The following is a 22,366-nucleotide window of genomic DNA, read 5'->3' on the forward strand; positions in this document are numbered from 1 at the left end:
ATGTCATTCTTGATAAAAACAATGATAAAGCAAGGTATGAGAAACAATATATTTACAAGCAAGAGTAAAAATGAAAATGAAATGGGGAACGGCATAAATAAAGCAAAGTGGCCTTGTGTAAGTGCAGTTCCCAAAACATTGATAACATGACATGGTATAGAGAAGCAATAAGATAAAGAATTAAACATGATATATAAACAAGAATATCAAACAGAAAAACAACATAAAAAAATCAATCTACAAGTTAAAAAATAAGTATACATATTTAAGATATAGGAACTGCTTCAATCTTTTATAAATGACCTAACAGACTTGCTTTCATTTACATCTCTAGGGGTGGAGTTCCAAATCACAGGGAAATTATGTCTTATACATTTCATAATGTTATTAGTTTTAACTGGCAATAGGTGGAATGGTTCTTTAAAAACTGGTACTATGATTGTGTATCTGGTGATTAAGGGTAAACATTTTATGGATATTAAGAGGTAATTTATTCTGGAAATAAAAGAAACCAATTAATGCAATAGAGACTTTATTTTTCGAAAATCTAGTAGGCCTACATGAAAAGTAAATTTAAAAATCTCTTAAATTGTGTTGTGATTTATAATGAAAATTATTACTTTCTGCTTAGTTCATTAAAAAAAAAGGTGTTTACGTTTGTATTAAGAGTATATAGTATTCTTGGCCTATTACTACTTTGTGATAAGTGAGTGGATACCTAGCGCCAATACAAACAATGAGTTATATGATTTGCTGATGATATTACATTGACTTGAAGCAAATGGTTTGTTACCACATACAAGTGTGTCCTTCCACTTACTGGCTAACATTACTGAATGGTTATAATTCCCTTTCCTCATGTTTCCTATCTTATCCTCTACAAGTAATTCTGCTGTAAACTTTGTTTGACCACCTTCATTCTCAGCCCAACAGCTATAAAGTCCAGTCAGGTTTTTCCTGACATAAGAGATAATAAGAGCATGATGAGGAAGAATTTCCACTCCATCTGGCAAGAGAGAGGTTAATAGTTGCTGCCCTTTTAATGAGACTGACCAGTATATGTTGTTTGATGTCTTAATTGGACAAGGTAACTCAATCATTTTGTCACCGACAAACAAAAGCATAGGTTGATATGGTGGAGAGCACAGTTGTGGGCGACATTTAAAAGGGTCAGTGCCAGTCAGCTCAGCAATAGAGGAGTTGACCTGTAGAGAAGGGTTTTGACAAAATGTTGGTTTGTGGATTTGTCTGAGTGCTCGAATAATTTTTAAGAGTTGGCAATCACATGACAAATGGTTATTTTGTAAATAGATAAATATCGGCTTCAAAGAGAATGTTGAGATAGCAAGGTGAATTTTTGTGAGTTGGTTGCCTTGAAGATATAAATATATCAAGTGTGTCTGATGTTGTAAGGAACCTAATTCAAAGAACACAATATTGTTATACCTTAAATCCAACAACTGGAATTGCTGATGTTTATCAAATGAATCTTTGGAGACATTTTGTATTTGGTTGTGTGACAAGAAGAGATTGTATGGCCTACTCTTTATTGGTAGACAAAGTCTTGGGATTGAAGTAATTGTGTTGTTAGAATAATCAATTGCATTCAGAGTAGTTATTAATAACGATGGACAAGAATTTCCAAGATTGTTTGAAGAGAGATTTAATACAAGCAGATTTGAAAATTCCAAAGCAACATCTTGTTGTATACTTGAGTTTGTAATAATCAAGGCTTGAAACGCCAAATTTTTATGAAGATCCAAATATCTTACAGTTTGAATATCTTGCAACGCTTGTATGGACATGTTTGAGGCTGGGATATTTGAAAAATATATCCCCAATATACCAGGTATTCCTGAAAATAGTCGACTTGAAATGATTATGAAAGGATTTCCATTTAAATAAAGGTGCTGTAACTCCTGAATATTTGAAAACACCCCAGAATGTAGGTGTGACAGACGATTTCGTTCTAGCTTTATCCTGACAACAAACTGAAGACCAATGAAAGCTAAATGAGATATATCAACTATCTGGTTATCATCCAATTCTAGAAAGAAGAGTGAAGATGCAAAAACAAATGTAAAATTTGGTATGGTAGCTATTTGATTTTTGTTTAGATAAAGTCCCTTCAAAGTGCTTGAAAATCTAACATGTTTGAAATCTGTCAATTTATTGTTGCATGCAAAGATATTGCCTACAGCTGAAAGTAGACTTGAATTTGAAGCTCCAATTGCATTGTTATTAATATTCAGATGCAAGTTTGAAGTTGAAATAACTTGGGTAATTCTATTGTCCGCTGCATTGATGTAAATGGGTGTGCTTTGATTAAAGGCATGGTGAAGGTTCAAATTAGGTAATAGGTTATGACTGATGTCAAGGTTTTGAAGGGAGTTCAAGCTTTTGGGAATTGTAGGAACCTCTCCTAACAAATTAAATGCTATGTGTAAAGTTCTTAGATTAATAAGATTTGAGAAATCTTTAGGGTCGATTGCCACGAGTCTGTTGTAATTAAGGTTCAGCATTTTAAGTGAGGTAATGGGCCTCAGAAAACCAAGGTGAGAAATCTTATTTTTGGCAAGATTTAAAGTCGCAAGTCTTTGTAGGAATTGAAAGGATGACTGTTCTATAGTGTGAAGTACATTGCCAGACAAATCTAGATCTTTAAGTCTTGGCAAAGCTGTGAAATTTGAAAGCAATGACAATCTGTTGTCGTTAACTCTGAGGAGAATGAGCTGAGATGATCCTAACAAATTTTGATCACTCCACTTTGTTAAGAAATTGTGCGATAGGTGCAAGCTTTGTACATTTGTCAAGTTTTGAAAGTTTGTAATGTTTGTTATGTAGTTCCAGGATAAATTGATGTATACTAAATGTTCATAATCATTAATACCAAATTCCAACATTGTAATTTTATTGTGAGAGGCAAACATATAAGTTATATCAGGAAAATAAATGAGGGAAAGAACTTGCAGATTATTATCATCGACGTTGAGAACTGTGAAGTTATAGTGATATTTACCTTGGAATATGTTCATTGCAATCATGTTGTTGTGGGAGAGGAGAAGACTAGTTGGTACATTGAAATAATAATCACCTTTGATTTCAATAATTTTATTATGCTGCAAATTAATATGTTCTATATCTGGAATATTATTGAATGCTGGTCTATTTATAGATCTTATTTGATTGTTGTCTAATATGATAGACTTGATATGTGGAATATCATGGATGGCAGAGACATCCACAATGTTGTTTCCTTTAAGGTTGATTGTTTCAATCGAAGGTAGGTGGATGAATACAGTGGTTGTAATTTCTCTTATTTGGTTGAATGCAAGAGAGAGTGTCTTAAGATTCTCCATTGTTTGCAGTCTGTACAGGTACTCAACATCGTTGTAGGAAATGTCCAGTGATGATACAGTTCTTGGATGTATAAACATTTTTTTTGACAGGTCAGTGATTGCATTTCCCTTTAGATCTACAGCAGATATTTCAAATTGAAATTCCGGTAGATTCTTTAGTTTGTTGAATGCAAGGCGAAGAGATGAAAGGTGTGGTCCTGATACATTGCTGAGTGTTTGATGATTCCAATCCGTCAAAGAATTCCGGATGATAGATATCTCTTGAATGAAAGGTAAAGAACCAAGGTATGGTAAACTCTCAAGAAAGTTTGAGCTGAGGTCTATGTATACCAGATGTTCTGCATCATCAAAGACTTTCTGCTCTATGATGCGGAGATGGTTGTTGGACAGGAGAAGTGCTGCCAACTCATTTTGGCATGAGAATGACTCTTTCTTGAGGGTAGTAATGAAGTTTCTACTTAAGTCAAGCAAACCAATATTGCATGGGAGGTCCTGTGGAATGTCATCCAGATCACGCTCTCTGCATGCTATATTGATTACGAAAGCTTTTCGCTCACAATCACAGAGATTCAGGCATCTTGATTGACTTGTATGTAACAAGAACAAAAGATAAATGAAGTTAACCATCTTCATTGTTTCCATAAGTTATAAGTATCTGAATGTGATGATAATATTACAATGCTGACAATGGCTTCTACCTCCTTTGTTGAAATACTTCTAAACTGACTTCCCTTTGGAATGTAGAATGTTGTAAAAAAATCAGGAGCCAAACAGAATCACATGCAGACATGCTTTCTCATTTGCGCTTTATGCATTACAGATAGTCTATGTGAGTACATTGAAATGAAGGCAAGAGGCATTTGCATCAATGTCTTTGAATCGATGATACAAACGTTATATCAACTTGATGAGTCCAAACAGTAATATAGAAGCAATTGGGTTAGAGTGGTAAAAGCAAATAGATAGAGAGAGAGCGTAATTGTGAAGCTCACAAACTACCTTGTGAGAGGCAAAATATACAAAAATCTACGACCAGTCTGATGAAAAGGTTATCATTTAACTTGTTATCTACTTTATTTCTCCCATTTTGTGATTTCCAATTAAGTGCCTCAAGCATCTAATTAGAAGGAAAGTGTGCTATACAAATTCTATGTATTATCATTATTATTACAAAGATGGAAAATTGCCTCTAAAGATGGTATTGTAGTGAGACATAATACCAATATTATTATTGTTATTATCATTATTATTATGAATATTGTTATATGCAGGAATAGCCGCTTTTTCAATGGCGGCGGCATCAACAATGAAATCTTATCACCAAGGTTAAGTCTTTTGAATATCATATCTTAGATAGTAAAATAGTAAAAATATATTTTTATATAGTTTTCAAAGTCAGCACTTCTGCGGAATTGATTCATGTAATGCAGGCGAGACTGCCATGGCATTCTACTTGTTTTCATGATACAAGCTGCACTCCATCTCAAATTCAAATTCATGAACTGGTTTCTCAAACAATGCTCTTCTATTTTGCAGTCAAAGGTCTTGTTTCCTATGTGCTATAAGCCACACTATTTCCTTGCTGCACTCATAAACAATTGTGCCTTGCTCTGGTAACAATTGCTCCGCTGTAAATTCCGCACACTTATCACATGACTCCAAACCTGGATTTACATTGTAACACTATACCCTACCCTAAACATAAATCCCTATTGCAATCCTAACTCTACATTCTAGACAAAATTGAGCCTAAAGGGGGTATCTCACTGGGCTTGAAACTAGTTCGCGACTACAAATTTTGCTAGTTGCAGAGACGTCTCCGCGACATCTCTAAGACGTCTCATGAAAATTACAGAGTCTCCGAGGAGTCGCAAGAAGATTAAACATGTTTAATATTTTTGGAGACTGTTTCTAGTCTCCGCGACGTCTCCGAGAAGTCTCCATCAGTTGCTGCGACGTCTCGTAGACTAATGATATCCGCGACTGCTGAGACTTCGCCGCGATGTCTCCGCGATGTCTCAGAGACGTCTCAGAGACATCGCGAAGACCTACTGGAGACCAAAAAAAATTATAATACATTGCGGAGACGTCTCCGCGACACTTCTTCACACTGTTTGACCCACTTCAGAAACCACGTGACTGATATCCCTCCTCCTGCTCCAAGTCAGGTGTATGATTTTTCAAACGTTCCATCGAGACGTCTCCTTGGTGAGAGCGCAAGCCATTTTTGTCTCCGAGACGTCTCCGCGACTGCAGCGACTGATAAGTTGGAGACTGTCGCGGCGACGTCTCCGTTGGTGAGATAGGGCCTTAAGCTATTAAAGGTATTGTTCCATTTCTACCCTGAATGAATAGCATGCTGCTATAGACCAGTTCGTAGTTACTTCATGGGCAATTTTGGTCAAATGACCTTTCATTTCTTTCATCATGATAGGCAGATTTCAAAGCAAGATATTACGTAAGCTTTCCTTACATAGCAGGATGAAGAAATTGAATAGACCAGGTGACTAGAATAGCACACCAATGAACACTTAATGAAGGTATTTGTTGCATTGCTACTTTGAATGCATATCTTAGCATGTTGCACAATGTACTTGACAAACTGTGAAATACCAGTCGTTCGTGGAAGCATTGTTGTTTTTTGTGGATGTAAATGAAAATGACAATTCAAAAGAATATATGAATAATCAAGACAGCAAAGTTGGTGCTTATCTCATTAGATTTTAAAGCACCATGTCACTTTAGTACAAATGACATTCTTCTGATTATGCGTAGAATCTTTTGATCATGTGCAGAATGGAACTACGAACTGGCTTATTACAATGTATTTGGCCATCTGCTAAAAACCAGTCGCTAGTGGATGCATTGTTTTCTAGTGGATCTAATGAAAAGCACAATTTAAAAGAATATATGAATTGTTGCTTGTCTCATTAAATATTAAACCACCATGCCATTTGAGTTCAAATGACCATCTTCTGATCATGTGCAGAATGAAACTACACACTGGCTTATTCAAGTTTACTTCAAATAGTCATTCTATTGCTGTGCAACCTCATAATTTACCATCTAAAATTATTGCAACAAAATACATTATAAAAACAGTTCTCACAGGCAAGAAATTTATAAGTAAAAAGAATGATTTTATTTGAAATTCACTACATATTACACTGATGTTACATTACAAATTCAGATATAGGTGACTTATGTTATTTTGATTAAAAATCAACTGCTTTTACGCTTGACCTGCCACCACTGTGCTATCCATCGGTTGATATTCTCCCTCTCTTGGTTTCTAATGGCTATCACCGAGGGAGGATCTAACTTGTTCTTCCCTCTGAGATCAAGATGGTGGGCCCCATCGGGTATGATTCCAGCGACGAGGGTATCAGTCAGATTGGTGAGCACCCCGCCGTCATGCCAGGGGTCCAAAAGTCCATTACTGGGGGGGGAGCAAGGGAATGAAAAATAGGATTTATTGTTGAAGTCTAAAGCAATGTTAAACAGTACTAGATTATTCCAGCAACTAGGGTATCGGCTAGGTTCTTGAGGACCCCGCCGTCATGCCAGGGGTCCAAAAGTCCATTACTGGGGGGGAGCAAGGGAATGAAAAAATAGGATATATTGTTGAAGTCTAAAGCAATGCCAAACACTACTAGATTATTCCAGCAACTAGGGTATCGGCTAGGTTCCTAAGGAACCAACACTAATTAATGCGTGGGGTCCAGGAGTCCATTGCTGGAGGGAAGGGAATGAAAAAATAGAATTTATTATAGTAAGTCTGACCAATGCCAAATAGAGCTCGACATTTGAACTAATCCAAATTTTCAAAAGGTACCTGAAGCATTTAATGCATGTTATTTGTATGACATACATCAAAACCTCCTCTAAAAATCACCTTATCAGTTATGCAGCTGGACAACAAAGTATTGGAATAGAAGCATACTCACCTGAAAAATATATTACTAGAAGCAGTGATGTTCTTCCCCCCAAACTGAGTTACGATCCAATGTGGATGTGGCGTTACGTTCCACTGTGCCCTGCAGGCAGCAACCTGTGCATCATAATCCCAGGGCATGGAGTAAAACATGTCATTGATTCCATCTGCACAAGATGGCATTATCATTTCGGTACAGGACTGCGACAAAGAATTAGGAACAGAAAGAATAGTATGTTAAACATTTTGTCTAATTGTGAATTAAATGGAAAAACTAAGTTTCATGAAATCATCTGTAGAAAGGACCCCAAATAATCCTTCCCGATTTCAGGAAGAATTGGTTGAAAAGATACTCCATATCCTGTGACATCACAAGATTGATGCAGGGAATAATTTTGCTTTACAAATTTGAATAGCATTTTTGCACATAAGAGAAAAGCTATCTACAATGTACAGGCCTATGTAAAAATATGCTACACAAAATAATTTGTGTAGCAGTCTTTATAAAATTGTGGAGCAAATTGTGATGTGATACCAGGTAAATTATTCCCTGTTGATGTACAAAGATTATGGGATGAGATCGAAACAACACTTAGTTCTTGTCGTCTTCGAGTTTTGGAGGTCCTTTTCAGAACAATGCATGCCAACAATAGAAAACAACATGGTGTACCCCTAAACCTCTACACTCACTCTTTCTTTGTCATGGAAACCTTCAGAAGTTATATTGAAACTTATGTTTTTTTGAAAATTTCTCTATTTACATGTACGATTGCTTAATCATAATCATATATTACGTATACATGCATGTAACCAAAGAACACTGAATGTGATATTTAGAGCACCTAAGAACACAGAATTGGCATTTAAGAAGGTAGAGATCTCTAATTAATAGTAATACTTATTTACCCGGGATAGCCATTTTTAAGCTCCTTCCGCTCTTCCAGCCAGAGCTCTGCATAATATAATTTATTACTACCCTTCTCCATTCTCATTTGTCAAGCACCTGACAAGAAGGCAGAAGATCCCATACTTCAAGTCTTTGGTATGACTCAGCCGGGGATCAAACCCATGACCTTCTATTCATGAGGGGGACACTCTACCACTGAGCCACCATGTCCGGTCTCTCAGAGCCAAGACCTTTCCGAATCAAGGCAAGGTAAATTGCGAACTTACCTGGAAACTCCATCCTAGCTCTCCAAGGCTAGCTGTGGCATCTTGACTGAGATTAAAACACTGAGTGTTACCAGTGTAGTTATAATAGAGACCAAGAGCTCCAGTCAGCTCCTCCAGGAGCTGATCGTCAGTTGGAGAGGGAGTCTTGAAGTATGAACACACCTCCTGTGATAAGTGACATAATAATAATATTGCATTTATCGTTGTTGTCAGCATCCATTTGCCTCAAAAAGCTATGGTGAAGCGCTAGGTCTTACATTTTCTAGAGTGTCTGTAGAGCCCCACTCAAAAGTGGCTGTCTCTAGAGCAACTTGTACAGATGAAGGAGGACGGCGCATGGAGAGAGCTTTTTTCTATTATGCGCTTAATAAATCAAACTTTATTATCATTATTATCATGGCTTTAATTCCAGCTGCTATTAAAAAGCATGTGGTACAATCAAGGAATCAAACCTGCCAACTAGCGATTCACCTCACTGGGTTGAGTGCAGTTGAGTGTTGAGTGTCAAACAAAATTACATGCTTGGGATTTGAACTCACATGCTTGGGATTTGAACTCACATGCTTGGGATTTGAACTCACAACCTGCTTCGGAGTCTTGAGCCAATCCCCTAGGACACAACGCTTCACATTTAAAATCTAATGCGGTTTCACAAAGATGCTTCTAATTCAATGATTACAATTTTGGAGGATTGTATTCTTATATAATACTTCTGCTTCAGTAAACCAAATAACTTGACATCTCAAAAATCGCCAAATTTATGAAAAAAATATGTCATGAACTAACATTTATTATACATATCCCCTGGAATTTGATATCATTGTTATGTGGTATATGTTTACACTTGGATATGCAGAAGTATTCTGTGCTGTGATGTAATATATGATTTGTGCCATTGTAAGGCACTTGATTTCAATCAAGTCATTATCCTATGTGATTTGCAGTTATAATCATTGCAAACCCATTTTTTTATATGAAATTGATACTGTGTTTATTAATCAATACGCATCCAATTACAGAAAAAGGTGTTTTGCAATGGATTTTACTGCAACTCTTGTACGATTACATGACTTCATTTATTTATACAACAATCACATCAAACTCAAAGTTTGATAGATCTGAATTCATGTAGTTAAATGAGAGGAGGACTTCTTAGATCAATCGCAATTCGAATTGATTTGAATCAATCATAAATATTTGTAAGAAAGGTCCCAGCAGGATTCCTTCATTGCAGACATGCCTCACTTGGCATGAATCAAAATTTACATCACAGCAAAGAATACCTACTGATTATCTAAACATAAACCTATGTTCCATAAAAATGACACAAAATCATTTGAGAGAAAAATACTTTTTCAGGAAACATACCATATATACTTGGTGACACGATATTTGCTCCTGCGACAATTACTCCAGGCTTTACCTCATCTAGTTTACAGGGTTACGGTTGCAATAGTTTTCACTAAGCTTTGGGTTAGGGTTAGATGTACATGTATATTACTTGAATTGTTTGGCAGTATAATCTATGTAAATAATGTATGTATATTTTTCAATGCCAACAGAGTGAATTTCCATTGAGGACGATAAATAAATGAATCTGAAAATGAATCTGAAAATCTTACAAAAGGGGAAGTTCACCCTGAAGAAAACTTTGTTGTGAAAATAGCAGAAAAAATAGTAAAAAATATTGGTGAAGGTTTGATGAAAATCCGTTAAAGAGTAAAAAAGTTATTAGAGTTCAAAATTTTGGATTTGTGACGTCATAAACTAGCAGCTGCCCATGTGTTAAGTAATATAAAATGTATGAATTTCAAATTTTGTATGGTTCCTGAGGACTTAATTTTGTTTTCTTTTCATGATCGGGTATGAAATGATTTGTCTATTGATATACAAAAGTTACAGTGAAAACCATTTTCAATTTTCTGAGAAAATGACATTTTATTGATTTTTTACCATTCGCTATGTAGGAATGCTGCTCGCATATGACGTCACAAATCAAATAATTGAAATTCTAATAACTTTTCAATTATTTGATGAATTTTTCTCAAACCTTCGGCAATATTTTTTATTATTTTTTCTGCTATTTTTACAATAAACTTTTTGTCAGGGTGAACTTCCCCTTTAATGCTAAATCCAGGATTAAAGTTGGTCATTTGAGTATTGTGTTGAATTTAAAGCGATGCAATTGTCCCAGGAGCAAATGTCATGAAACCATAAAACTTATGTTTTCATGATTATTTCCTGTAATTAAAATTGGTGAATTGTTAGATTATTTTTTTCCAGGACTCATTCGGTGCAATTCATATCGATAAACCGTTAATGCCGAAAGGAATATACAGGCATTAAAGATAGATGAAAGTAGCAATTGTGAAAGCAAAGAGCAAACCTTAATTGGGAAAGCGGGAAGTGGTTCCAGGAAGTTGGCTGGGTAAGGATAGTCAACCATCGCTAGATTGAACCAGGTATCTGTTAACCATGATATTAAACCATTCACATCAGATGTCGTCTTCAGAGGGTTACATAGTCTCATGATTCCTGTGAGTTTTGTACGACCAGATACTATAAGGGAGAGATAAATGTAATTGTCTGATGAAAGAGCAGTTTAAAGAAAAAGATTGATTGAATACTGTTGGTCTCACAGGCCTAATTCATTCCCCATAGACTCATGTGTTAAATATGAACTTTAAAAAATTCATAAAAAATAAGGATGAAATTTGGGGGTCGAATGTTTACTACCAGTGGATAGGATAAATATCTGGCAATCCATATCTGACCAGAAAAGGGTCCCTTGACAGGCTCATTTTAAAAACAAATTGGCGTGTTTGAAGACATCTTCGGGGGGAGCAGATTCATCACCTCAAACAGCAAAATACCCCTAATCCTTCCGCCAGTCAAAATATACATGTAGTCCAAAATTGGCGATATTTCTTCCCAATTTGGGAAAAGGAAGTTCAGTAATTACCAAAAATAGAATCAGTGTTAGATGGACAATCATATGCATACACTTTGTCAATCAGCCATATCAAAATAAAAAAAAATAGCAATGGGTTGGCTCGAATGAATATCTATGGCCTACTACTAGTGATTAGGCCCGTGTAACCTAAATACAGGTGTCACAGGCCTAATTCATTCCACATAGACTCATGTGTTAAATATGCACTTTAAAAAATTCATAAAAAAAATTCATTTCATTTCATTTATTTCCACAAAATTAAAATATGTACAAAGCAGTATACAAATACATTTTAAAATAGTGGTGGACCAAATGAAAGCCCATCAGGCTTGTTTGGATGGCCCAATATTATAACATTCATAAGTGCACATCCCGGGGGGGGCCACTTACATTGACGAGTGGATACCATGCGCGACCAAAAAAACACGTAAAAAGGATGTCTTTTTCACGATAGGGCACGTTACGTACGTATCGTGATAAGGGTGTCAAAAACACAAAAATAATGAAAAAAGGGTATCTATTTCACTAGGAAAATTACGTGTTTAGGGTCGAAATTGTCGGGATGATAAAACAAAATTAAAATGTTTTATAAAGGATGTCCTTTTTGCCCCAACACTTCGTGTTTAGAGTCCGATTTGCGCGAGGTGTATAAGGTGGGGTCGTACTAAACCAAATAAGGTAAAGCCGACGACCGAAGGACCCGTAACAATAAAACATTCCTGTACTTGTTTAGGGGTTCATTTCAGGGAATATTTGCCAAGAGTATCATTTTGTTTCCAATACTTGTTAAGGGTAGGGTTTCACACGCCAATACTTGTTAAGGGGTGCATTTTCAGAATATGGAAATTACGTGTTTAGGGTGCTTTTCCAGACCCCATGTTGCGCATGGTATCCACTCGTGAATGGAAGTGGCCCCCCAGTACGTAATACATAATACATAAAACATAATACATACATAATCATAAAAATACATCCACATAGCATAAGACAGGACAATAAGGATGAAATTTGGGGGTCGAATGTTTACTACCAGTGGATAGGATAAATATCTGGCAATCCATATCTGACCAGAAAAGGGTCCCTTGACAGGCTCATTTTAAAAACAAATTGGCGTGTTTGAAGACATCTTCGGGGGGAGCAGATTCATCACCTCAAACAGCAAAATACCCCTAATCCTTCCGCCAGTCAAAGTATAGTCCAAAATTGGTGATATTTCTTCCCAATTTGGGAAAAGGAAGTTCAGTAATTACCAAAAATAGAATCAGTGTTAGATGGACAATCATATGCATACACTTTGTCAATCAGCCATATCAAAATTAAAAAAAATAGCAATGGGTTGGCTCGAATGAATATCTATGGCCTGCTACTAGTGATTAGGCCCGTGTAACCTGTTGTGATGCACCAGTGATCTTTAAGCATTTTCTTTTTACCATCAACTTCACGGTCAATCATCCTCATTCTTGCCACCGGAATAATTGTTATCATCGTCATCATCATCATCACCCTCTAGCATCATCATCCACAAAATGATCTCTTTTGTTCACACCATCATCATCTCCATTTAGTAGTCATTATTCCTGTCACCACCGCCAACCTCTAGGCACCATCACACCACAACAAAGGATATTTTTACCAGACCTGGCAAAACCCACAAAAACTCGCTCTATCACTTTGAAATTTTCAGCAAGACGACATCAATTAAAGGTCTGGGTCAGAATGATAAAATTTCATAATTTCCATAATTATATTTGGACAATTTTAATTATACACATATTTTGCCTTTTCTGGTGTTCTGTTACAACTCATTCATCTTCCAGAAAACCAAAGCATTGCCCTTACTCTAAACACCAATAACTTAAAACTTGATAAGCACCTTGCATTAATCCTTCTCTACATGTATAATCACTAACAGGATATGCCTAATTAGCGTCACAACTTTGGAGCTAATTCTATGACCCTCTTTAGGGAAATTTCAATGGTATGTAATCCGCTTTGGGTTACCTTTGGACAATAGCATAAGGGTAAGTGTGCTCCTAGGGTCAAAACTTACATTCTACAGTGGTGAATGTTCTTCTCTTTGAATGAGATAGATGGATAAATGGTTTATTAATAAAAATCAAGACATCATCGCGGCTAAGGCCGAATTGTGATGTATTCACAAGGTAATAAAAAGACACAAAAAATATTCAAACAATAACACAGATAATTACAAAATAAAATAAAATAAATGAGGGTTAGGATTATGTAATAGTAGTGCTTAAACTATCATTTTGAAGTGAAGAATTTCCTCTTTCAGTAGGAATATTTAACTGAAAATTTGTTTCTGGTGACTTTTTTTGTGTTTGCCATGCCTTGTCAGATTTCCAATTACACTTCATCCTCTTCACATAACCACCATTAACAATCAACCTTCCTGCATCAAAACACCCTTCCAAAGTTGATGAGATGAGACAGACGATAGGAGGGGCAAAACTAATTCATCCCTTTAACATGCAATGGCATGCCCCTCCATGTTTTTTCGGATCAGAACTGTCTGGAGCTACTAAAACCTTCAATAACTCACCAGATTGGCCAAGTCGCTTGATAACATCCCAGCTCTTGTGGACCGAATCATAACAAAGTTGACTGGCAGCCTGGAAATCTTTACTGATCGTAACAAATTGTGAGTTGCATGGAGTCAGGCCGGTAAACTGCCATATTGGGGCCGAAGCAGCTATCGCTCTGGTTGAAAGGCCAAATGAATTTGGAATTAAAGGGAATCACATATGATGGAGAGGGACACACATTTTTGCTCAAAATTTAGTGAACCCACCACTAAATGCACTCCTTCATGCTGAGTGTTGAATGCAGACAATAACACTAAATGCTCGGCGAACCCATAGTTCTAAACAAATTTTATTGAATCTATTTTATCATCCGTCTTCACAATTATGTATATAAAACTTGGCAGAACTTGAAACACTTTAACTATGTTCATTTTCTGGCGGAGTTCACAAACTTTTGAACACCACTGTATATTGAATATTTCATTAAAACATTTCATTTTCATCACAGTTAGGCCTACCACTTGTGTGTCAACTACTTTTTCCGAAATAGCAAGCACCACAAATGAGAATTGACAAATTAAGAATTATCCAAGTGAACTATGAATAAGCACAGGGAAGAATTATAATGCTTGTCTAATTTTTGACTGAGCTCCGCACAGCAAAAACCCCACTCACCCTGCGATGGCATTAGGATACTTCATACGCATCCAGGCAGCCAACATCCCTCCGTATGAGCCTCCGAATGCAATAACGGGAGAGCCTGAGACATCACCTAGTGAGTTGGCCTTGTACCAGTCAAGAAAGACTGTAAAGTCTGCAAGGGCTTGCTCAGACGTCAGGTAACCAAGGTGGGCGGCATCCTCAACAAACAAAAGAAAGAAATCGTGATTAAAATTCAATTTTTTCAATCAAAATTTATATTTAAATATGTCATTAAAAAGATATATTTCATACACATATGCATATTATTACACGTTATATATAAAAAAAAAAAAAAAGAATTCAGCACAAAAAAAACTTATATTTGCGCAGAAATGCCTTTACCTTGTATGAATCATTCCCATACGGCAGGGATTTCCCATAGTAACGATGCTCAGCAAATATGACAATAGCCTTGTATTCAACAGCCAAGTCCCATACAAGACCCTTAGAGATGGAAGAACAAGAATTACACATCATTTTCATCTATTATCATTATTATTATTATTAGCATTATTATCATTTATCATTATCATCATCATCAAGACCTGATCATCATCATCATTAGTAGTAGTAGTAGTAGTAGTAGTAGTAGTAGTAGTAGTATCATTAATATTATTTGCAAAACATTAAATACACACAAAGTAAAATATAATTTAAACTTACACTATTTTCACAAAACATGTTAATGTCTCCCTCGTTGCCTGTGTACAGGAATATTGGTCCACCTTTCATCCAGAATTCATCTGAAATCAGATAACGCATCTGAAATGTATCCTGGTTGGTAAAGCTGAAATGATCAACCTGAAATAAAGAATGATGATTATGAGTAGAAGAGACGGGAAGGAGAAGACAGAGGAATGAATAGAAAAAGATTGAGGAGCAGGAGGAGGAGAAATGAATGAGGGGGAGAAGAAGGGGAAGAAGAAGAAGAAAAAAGGAGGAGCAGGAGAAGGAGAAAGAGGGAGGAAGGTGGAGAAGGAGGAGGATGGTGGCGGGGAAGAAGATGAAGGAGGTGAAGGAGAAATAAGGAGGAGGAACGTGGAGGAGGAGAAGAAGGAGAAGGTGAAGCAGAAGATGAAGAAGAAGGGGGAGGAGGAAAAGAATAAGAAAGTGAAAAAGATAAATAAGAAAAAGGAGAAAGAGGAGGAAATGAAGAAAAAAAGGAGTAGAGGGAAGAGGAAAAAGGAGTAAGGTGGAGAAGAAAAAGGGAAGGAAGAAGAAGAGAAGGAAGAGAAAAGGAAGGAGGAAAAAGAGGAAGAATATGAAGAAGAGTAAGAGGATGGATAAGACTTTTAAGAGGAAGAGAAAGTAATACTAAGTAATACTAAATAGTTATAGTACATCATGAAATACAGTAATTGATTCACAATTTTTAAATAATGAGCCAAACTTGATACTCTACAAGTTTCAGGTTTGGTTGTATTGTATTACTTTTCAACTCAACTCAATTGAACAACAGTCAACATATCTTCATTCAAGACAACACATTTTTGCATGATAATGATTGGTAAACAGTACGAGTGTTCAATATTTTGACTGGAGTTCTGCTCTTATTGTGATAATCTGGCCTAACTATTCTCTTATTTATTTCTCATTTTGTACTCAGACTCAGTTCTCTAAAATTTGTTTGTTTTGATTTGATTTCAAACATAAAGACTTGCCATAGATCAAAAGCTTCGGTCTCTGTTATATTGGTTGTCCGCTAAACTCTGTCATGTCTGTTGGCTCCACTCACGAGGGGAAATAAAAAAAAAACATTTAAAAAAACTCCTCAAAACAACCGGCTGCCAGCTGTCTAAGTCACTCTAAGTTAGACTTGCCAGTCATTGCCCTGGCCTGGATAGCAACTTACCTTTTGCTCAAAATATTTTTCTTGATGCGAATAACTGCATCCTTGACTACTGATCTTAGCTTCCAATTTGCTGTTGATTCGCCGCCCAAATCTAGCAGACGAAGCAAAACCACTGGCACTGGCACCAGCAATCCAGCATGCCCATGATGCCAGGCAAACTGTGATCAACGACAAAGTCAACGGACCTGTCTTCCTGCCACTCCGGCTCCCGCGAAAGTGTGGCTCCATGCTAGTAAAGTAGATACAAAATTTCTCGTACATATACAAAGTATGTTACGACGTTGTCCCCGCTTTGAATTATATTACCAAGAAAGTTAGAATTTTACTTAAAATACCAATTAATTCCGTGTTCTCCCAATATCGTTTCAAAACTTAATTGCGGCAGCTGCAGCTCCGCAGACTGTGAGAAGTACTTTTCTCTCGCTCAGGGACTCTGCTGCACTATCCCAAGTGTCAGGTGATTCCCTTGGTCATGTGATACGTGAGTCATTTGATCAGGTGACACATTTAGTCACCAATGAGTGTGACACACATTTTTTTTTCATGAAAAGTTCAAAATATTTTGAACAAAATATCATTCAAATTTGACATAAGCCTAATAATTAGAATATTATGTTCGTAAATGGTGTTTTAAAATTATATGAAATATAGAATTGAAAAATAATAGTAAATATGGGAAATAAATATTTCCAAAGTAGGGGCTAGACCGGCGGGAAGAAATTGCCACACTTTTGCATTTTCAGAAAAATTTCCTAATATATTTTTAATAAATCGTCGAGCAAGGCACTGGCGTAAATCTCGGAGGATGGGGGAATATATCCCACACTTGTCGCTCCCGCCCCCCCTGCCGGGGAAAACGATATTCTTTTATTTTTTAATCAAAATAATGATTAATACTATTGTTAACAGGTACATACCTCAAAACCGGGGGTGGGAACGTCGGGCCCAGCCCCACACACCGTTTGAAAAGAATAAATATCCCTCAACCCCACCAAAACATTTTCGACCACAAAAAAATAGGTGTACGGTATATAATTTTTATATGTATTGATTAATGCAGGATCCATTCATGTCGTCAACCGTCAAGGGTTCTAAAATCAAAGTTTTTACTATTCAAATTCGAAAAATTTCTCGCTCGGTCGCTAAACTCTCCCTCGAAAAAAATAACATTTAAATGCAGAAGACATTAATGCTCTCTTAAAGTGCGAGTATAGGAAGTCAATGTTCTCCTACTTCCAGTAAACTGCCTTGCTTTTTTTCCAAATAAACCTCCCTACTTAATTCACCCACCACAAATAGCAATACTAGTGCCATAAAATTGATGCTTTAACTCAAAACCTGTCCGTGCTTTGTCAAAAGCACTCCGAATTTTTGTCATTTTTATTTTTTTTCCTTTTTTTAGAAAATGGCTCTGTCACTTATACTTACAGATTAAGGATAAAATAATTCAAAACTGTTTAGAGTTTGGAGTGTAGAAGCACGTTTCGGATGGCAAATTATATATATAACTATATTTTTTAGAGTATATAGCGCTTTCAGATGTTTTTTTAACAAACCCTTTTTGCAATGGATTCATGTTTTTTCCATTTTGTAAAAAATATTGGGCAGGGCAAATGTGTTTTCCGGATCCCCATTTTCATGGTGATCGCCCCCTGCCCATCTACATCTTTAACACCATCAGGCCCTGATGCATATTATAGACGACAAATTCTCAAGCTTTTTTTATTGCTAGGTCGCTACGCTCCATCGCATATTGGAAATATTTTTTTTATGGGAGGGGAAACAAGCTGCTTGGTCAGCTACCCACAATAAACCATTTCCATTGTCCTGAATAAACCAACGTCGAAAGTTTCTCAAGCCCCCATCTAGCTATCGCATATTGGTATACACGTTCTGCTATGGGTCAGTCCAACATCACAGCCAGGGGGGCAGTGATAGGCCTTGAGTGAAAGATAATAGCAGGGGCGTCGATATACTTGGAAGGATCGAGGGAGCGCGATAGCCACCGATGAAAATATTGGGGAGCAAGCAGATTGCCCCCTACCCCCCCCCCAAAAAAAAAAAACTTAAACAATTTATATCTAAAAAAAATTCAGCTTGCACTTCGCGGTCGCAATAATTTTTATCTGGGATCAGTGGCGTAACTACGGGGGCATGGGGGCACGTGCCCCCCCCCACATCGGCTGACAAAATATAAAAAAACTAGGAAAAGGAGTAAAAGAGGGAGAAAGGAAGAGAAATGTAGTGGGAAAGAAGAAATTATTATGCATTATAATGGTATGTTATATTATAATTATGTTATGTTATATTACATGTGAAACATTTTTACTCAACTTAATGAAACATAATTTGCTCAGGGCCTATGTCTTCAATGTTCCTGGTACTCGCATTGTCTGTTTAACGAGATATATAAACCTGTTGTACGAAAACCTCCCGTTTTCAAGTCAATATGCACCAAATATAGGCCCCTATTATTGTTTTATGTGGTGACATATATGCTTCTTTTTATGACTACTTAAAGTGATTACCTCATGTTAAGGTCTTAATATAAAACATTTCCTGTCCGTGATTACGTTCGCATCAGTGGATTGGTGAGATATGTCTGCTCTCCATGAATTCCTAAAATCAGTCCTTAAAATGTCCCTTTTTCTGATATGATTATAAAAATTTTCAGATCGCCCTTCGCGCTTGCATGATTCGGTTAGTGAAATACGTATGGTTTCGTGAATTTCTACAAACAAGCCTTGAAATGCCCCTCTTCAGGTATGAATTTCCTAAATTTTCAGCTCACGCTTCGGGCTCGCAATATTTGATTAGTGAGATGCGTATGTTATTCATGATTACAAGAACTACAAATGCTTCAAATGTAATTCTAACAAAATCAGCAAGCGCATGGCACTCGCATTAGATGACTATGATGAGATATGAATATTATTAAGGGATTCCTAAAATAAAGTCCTTAAGTTCTCCCTGTTTGAAGTCAATATATACAAAAATTTCTGCTCGCTTCGCGCTCGCATTGTTTAGCGAGACAGGGAGAATCATGATTTAAAGAATTCGATTACAATGTTCCTTTTTAGGTCTGAATATCAAACATTTTCAGCTCGCGCTTCGCGCTCGCATTATTTAATTGCTGAGATGTGTCTTATTCATGATTACAATGACTATACAAGGGCTTCCTTAAAATGTCTCTATTAGGTCAGTGTACCTGACAACTGAGCGCGCTTCGCGCGCTCGCTATAAAGTGACTCAAAATTTTTGCTGGTACCCCCCAATGCCGTGACCCACGGTACGCCACTGTCTGGGATAATGTCTTTTTCTCTTTTTTTAAGCCCGGTTTTTTCGAGTAAGAATATCAAAAATTTTCAGCGTCTCGCACTTCACGCTCTCATCACTTTTTGTTTTATTAAAACCCCATCCTGTTCATTATAAATTAATGGGCTTATAGAAATATACAAACATTTCATCTTGCGCTTCAAGTACCAATCCTTTCGTTATATAGAATACGCAACATTTTCATGATTAAAACATGTCCCCGGGAAACATGTTCAGAATATATGATTTTCAGATCTACAGGGAGACCGGGGAGAAGCGGAACATTTTTGCATATTCAAGAAGGAATCCTTGTAACTTTTTTTTTTTAATTTGTCAAGCTAAAACATTATCATGTAATGCCACCCCTACATTATTCTATTTTGTGTAATTTATGATTTTTGAAACCCTTAATTTGGGGTTAACATGGGACACTCATGGCTGCAATGGGGCGACCACAAAAGAATCAGTATAAATCCTCACTTAGGAGATTAATGATAAAACAAACAATTTTCATTGAAGATATAAGGCAAAAAGAGATGAATTTTTTAACAGAAGGCCCTTTACAAGCTACTAACAGTCACTTGGTTGAAGAAAAAAAATCGCAGAACATTTTGAAGTTTCCCCTCTATACAAAAGTACATAAACCCGGCCATTCTCGCCCTTTTCTTCCTAAAAGTTCCTTATACTACTAACATAGTAATAGGTAGGCACTAGCGTATAACGGGGGGGGGGGGGGCAGTCAGTCACTGCCCCCTGACAAGTCACAAATGATCCTTGACGAGCCACAAGTTGTGGTTGAAGACCCTTTTTTGTGCTTGTCAATTTTTTTGGCGGACGAATTTGCCCACCCCCCCCCTTTGGAAAATCCTGGGTACAAATCATTCCAAAATAGGCCTTTGTAATGCAATATCATGATGGGAAATATGATGACAAAATGGCAAACAATAGCGGGAAATGATGGTAGAATGGAACTAGTCAAAAGCTAAATGGAAAACAAAGAAAAGAGACAAGAAAAAAAAACCTTGATAACACGACCGGGATGCCGAGGATAGAAAATAAAGAGGGGGAAGGAAGATGGACTGCATACAGCAAGCTTGCTAAATTTTATGCAAAAGTACCGGGCTTTGCCCCAGACCCCAAGCAGTAAGGGCTCTTCATCTATAACCTTAAAATGGCTCTATATAAACGCCCCCTTGTAGGAACCCTTCCTACATTAAGCTTTACGAAGTTCAATCACTGGCGTATACAGGCGCGCGGGGGCCGTGTCTTGGTTCAACACCCAAGATGAAATAAAGGAAATTATAGGAGACAACGTATGATGAGATGAATATGGAAACAATGAAACGTGTTATTTGCTGAATATAATGCAAAAATCTATCACAAGTCATGATTAGAATTTAATTTCAATAGGCATTTTTTTCAATAGGCGACTTTTTACAAATTTACCCTAAAGGCTATATGTTTGCCCCCCCCCCTCAAAATATTTGGTTCAACTGGGTTTAATGCATGCATGTTGTGTAGAAGCTATATTCTGATATACCCGCGATTTGAATAAAAATAGCGGCAATCTGCGAGGTTTATATAAATGGCTTTGATATCATGAAGCTCCGGGGGCTCCAGCCGGACCCCAACCGCATAGCACCGCCGTATAGGAGTATGGAAGGGTTGGGCCATGGACAGGGGCGGATCCAGCTTTCGCCAATAGGGGGGCCGAAAAATATTTTCATCAGCATTATTCTCGATTGGCCGCTATAATCTGATTTTTTTGTTGGTTTTTCAGGGGGTAGTCCTAACTAAAGACTGAAGTTTTAAATATATGTTAGTTTTTTACGGTTATAAAACAAGATGCGAGCGCGAAGCACGAGCTTAATTCTTTTTATATACTGACATGATAAAGGAGCATTTTGACAAATTTTGGAAAGAATTTCCAAAGAGGATAGGTATCTCACAAATCAAACAATGCGAGCGCGCAGCGCGAGCTGAAAATTTTGATATAACGAAATGAGCAGTTTTTATAATCATTAACAAAGATAAGTATCCAACTAAACAATGCGAGTGCGATATTGATTGATTTCAAAACTGGATGTTATGAAGTGTCATTTAATCCTCTTGAATGGGATTCACTACACAGGCAATGCGAGCGCGAAGCGCGAGCGAAAATTTTTATATAAAGTCTATTTTCCAATTCTTCCCTCACCTTTTTCTTTTTTCCTTTCGGGGTCGGGCCGGCCGATACGAGGCTGTAAATTACACATCATGGGTATGATACCTCTTTCTGTTTTTCGTAGTTTCTATCAAGAAAAAGAGGGGGCCGGGGCCGGCTCGGCCCCCTCCTGGATCCGCGCCTGAATGGTCCTCAAAAGTTCCAACCAAGAAAAAAAAGGAGGAAAAAAGCAAAGGAAAAGTGTAGGATATGATTTTATTTACTGAATATTTATGTCGAAAAGTATCTCAAAGTTATAGTTTCTCATGAAAAGGTGATTTTTTTTTTTCTCGCTTAAACTTATATTTAGCAGCTTTTTAGCACATGAG

The 22,366-nt window shown here is 36.9% G+C and overlaps 2 protein-coding genes across 2 annotated transcripts; both read right to left on the reverse strand.

Moving 5' to 3' along the window:
• Positions 1-309: 309 nt before the first annotated feature.
• LOC121406299 (chaoptin-like) lies at positions 310-5,107 on the reverse strand. Its single transcript, XM_041597348.1, has one exon. It carries the CDS (start codon positions 3,999-4,001, stop codon positions 693-695), a length of 3,309 nt encoding a protein of 1,102 aa, XP_041453282.1. The 5' UTR covers positions 4,002-5,107; the 3' UTR covers positions 310-692.
• Positions 5,108-6,104: 997 nt separating this feature from the next.
• LOC121430580 (lysosomal Pro-X carboxypeptidase-like) lies at positions 6,105-16,747 on the reverse strand. Its single transcript, XM_041628275.1, has 9 exons — positions 16,520-16,747; positions 15,331-15,468; positions 15,010-15,111; positions 14,641-14,825; positions 13,983-14,140; positions 10,853-11,025; positions 8,467-8,631; positions 7,307-7,494; positions 6,105-6,798 (listed from the first exon to the last, which is right to left on the reverse strand). The coding sequence occupies exons 1-9, from the start codon at positions 16,745-16,747 to the stop codon at positions 6,582-6,584; spliced, it is 1,554 nt and encodes a 517-aa protein (XP_041484209.1). The 3' UTR covers positions 6,105-6,581.
• Between the last annotated feature and the right edge of the window lie 5,619 nt (positions 16,748-22,366).

This window comes from Lytechinus variegatus, chromosome 1 (genome assembly GCF_018143015.1).
Source record: "Lytechinus variegatus isolate NC3 chromosome 1, Lvar_3.0, whole genome shotgun sequence".
Lineage (NCBI taxonomy): Eukaryota > Metazoa > Echinodermata > Echinoidea > Temnopleuroida > Toxopneustidae > Lytechinus > Lytechinus variegatus.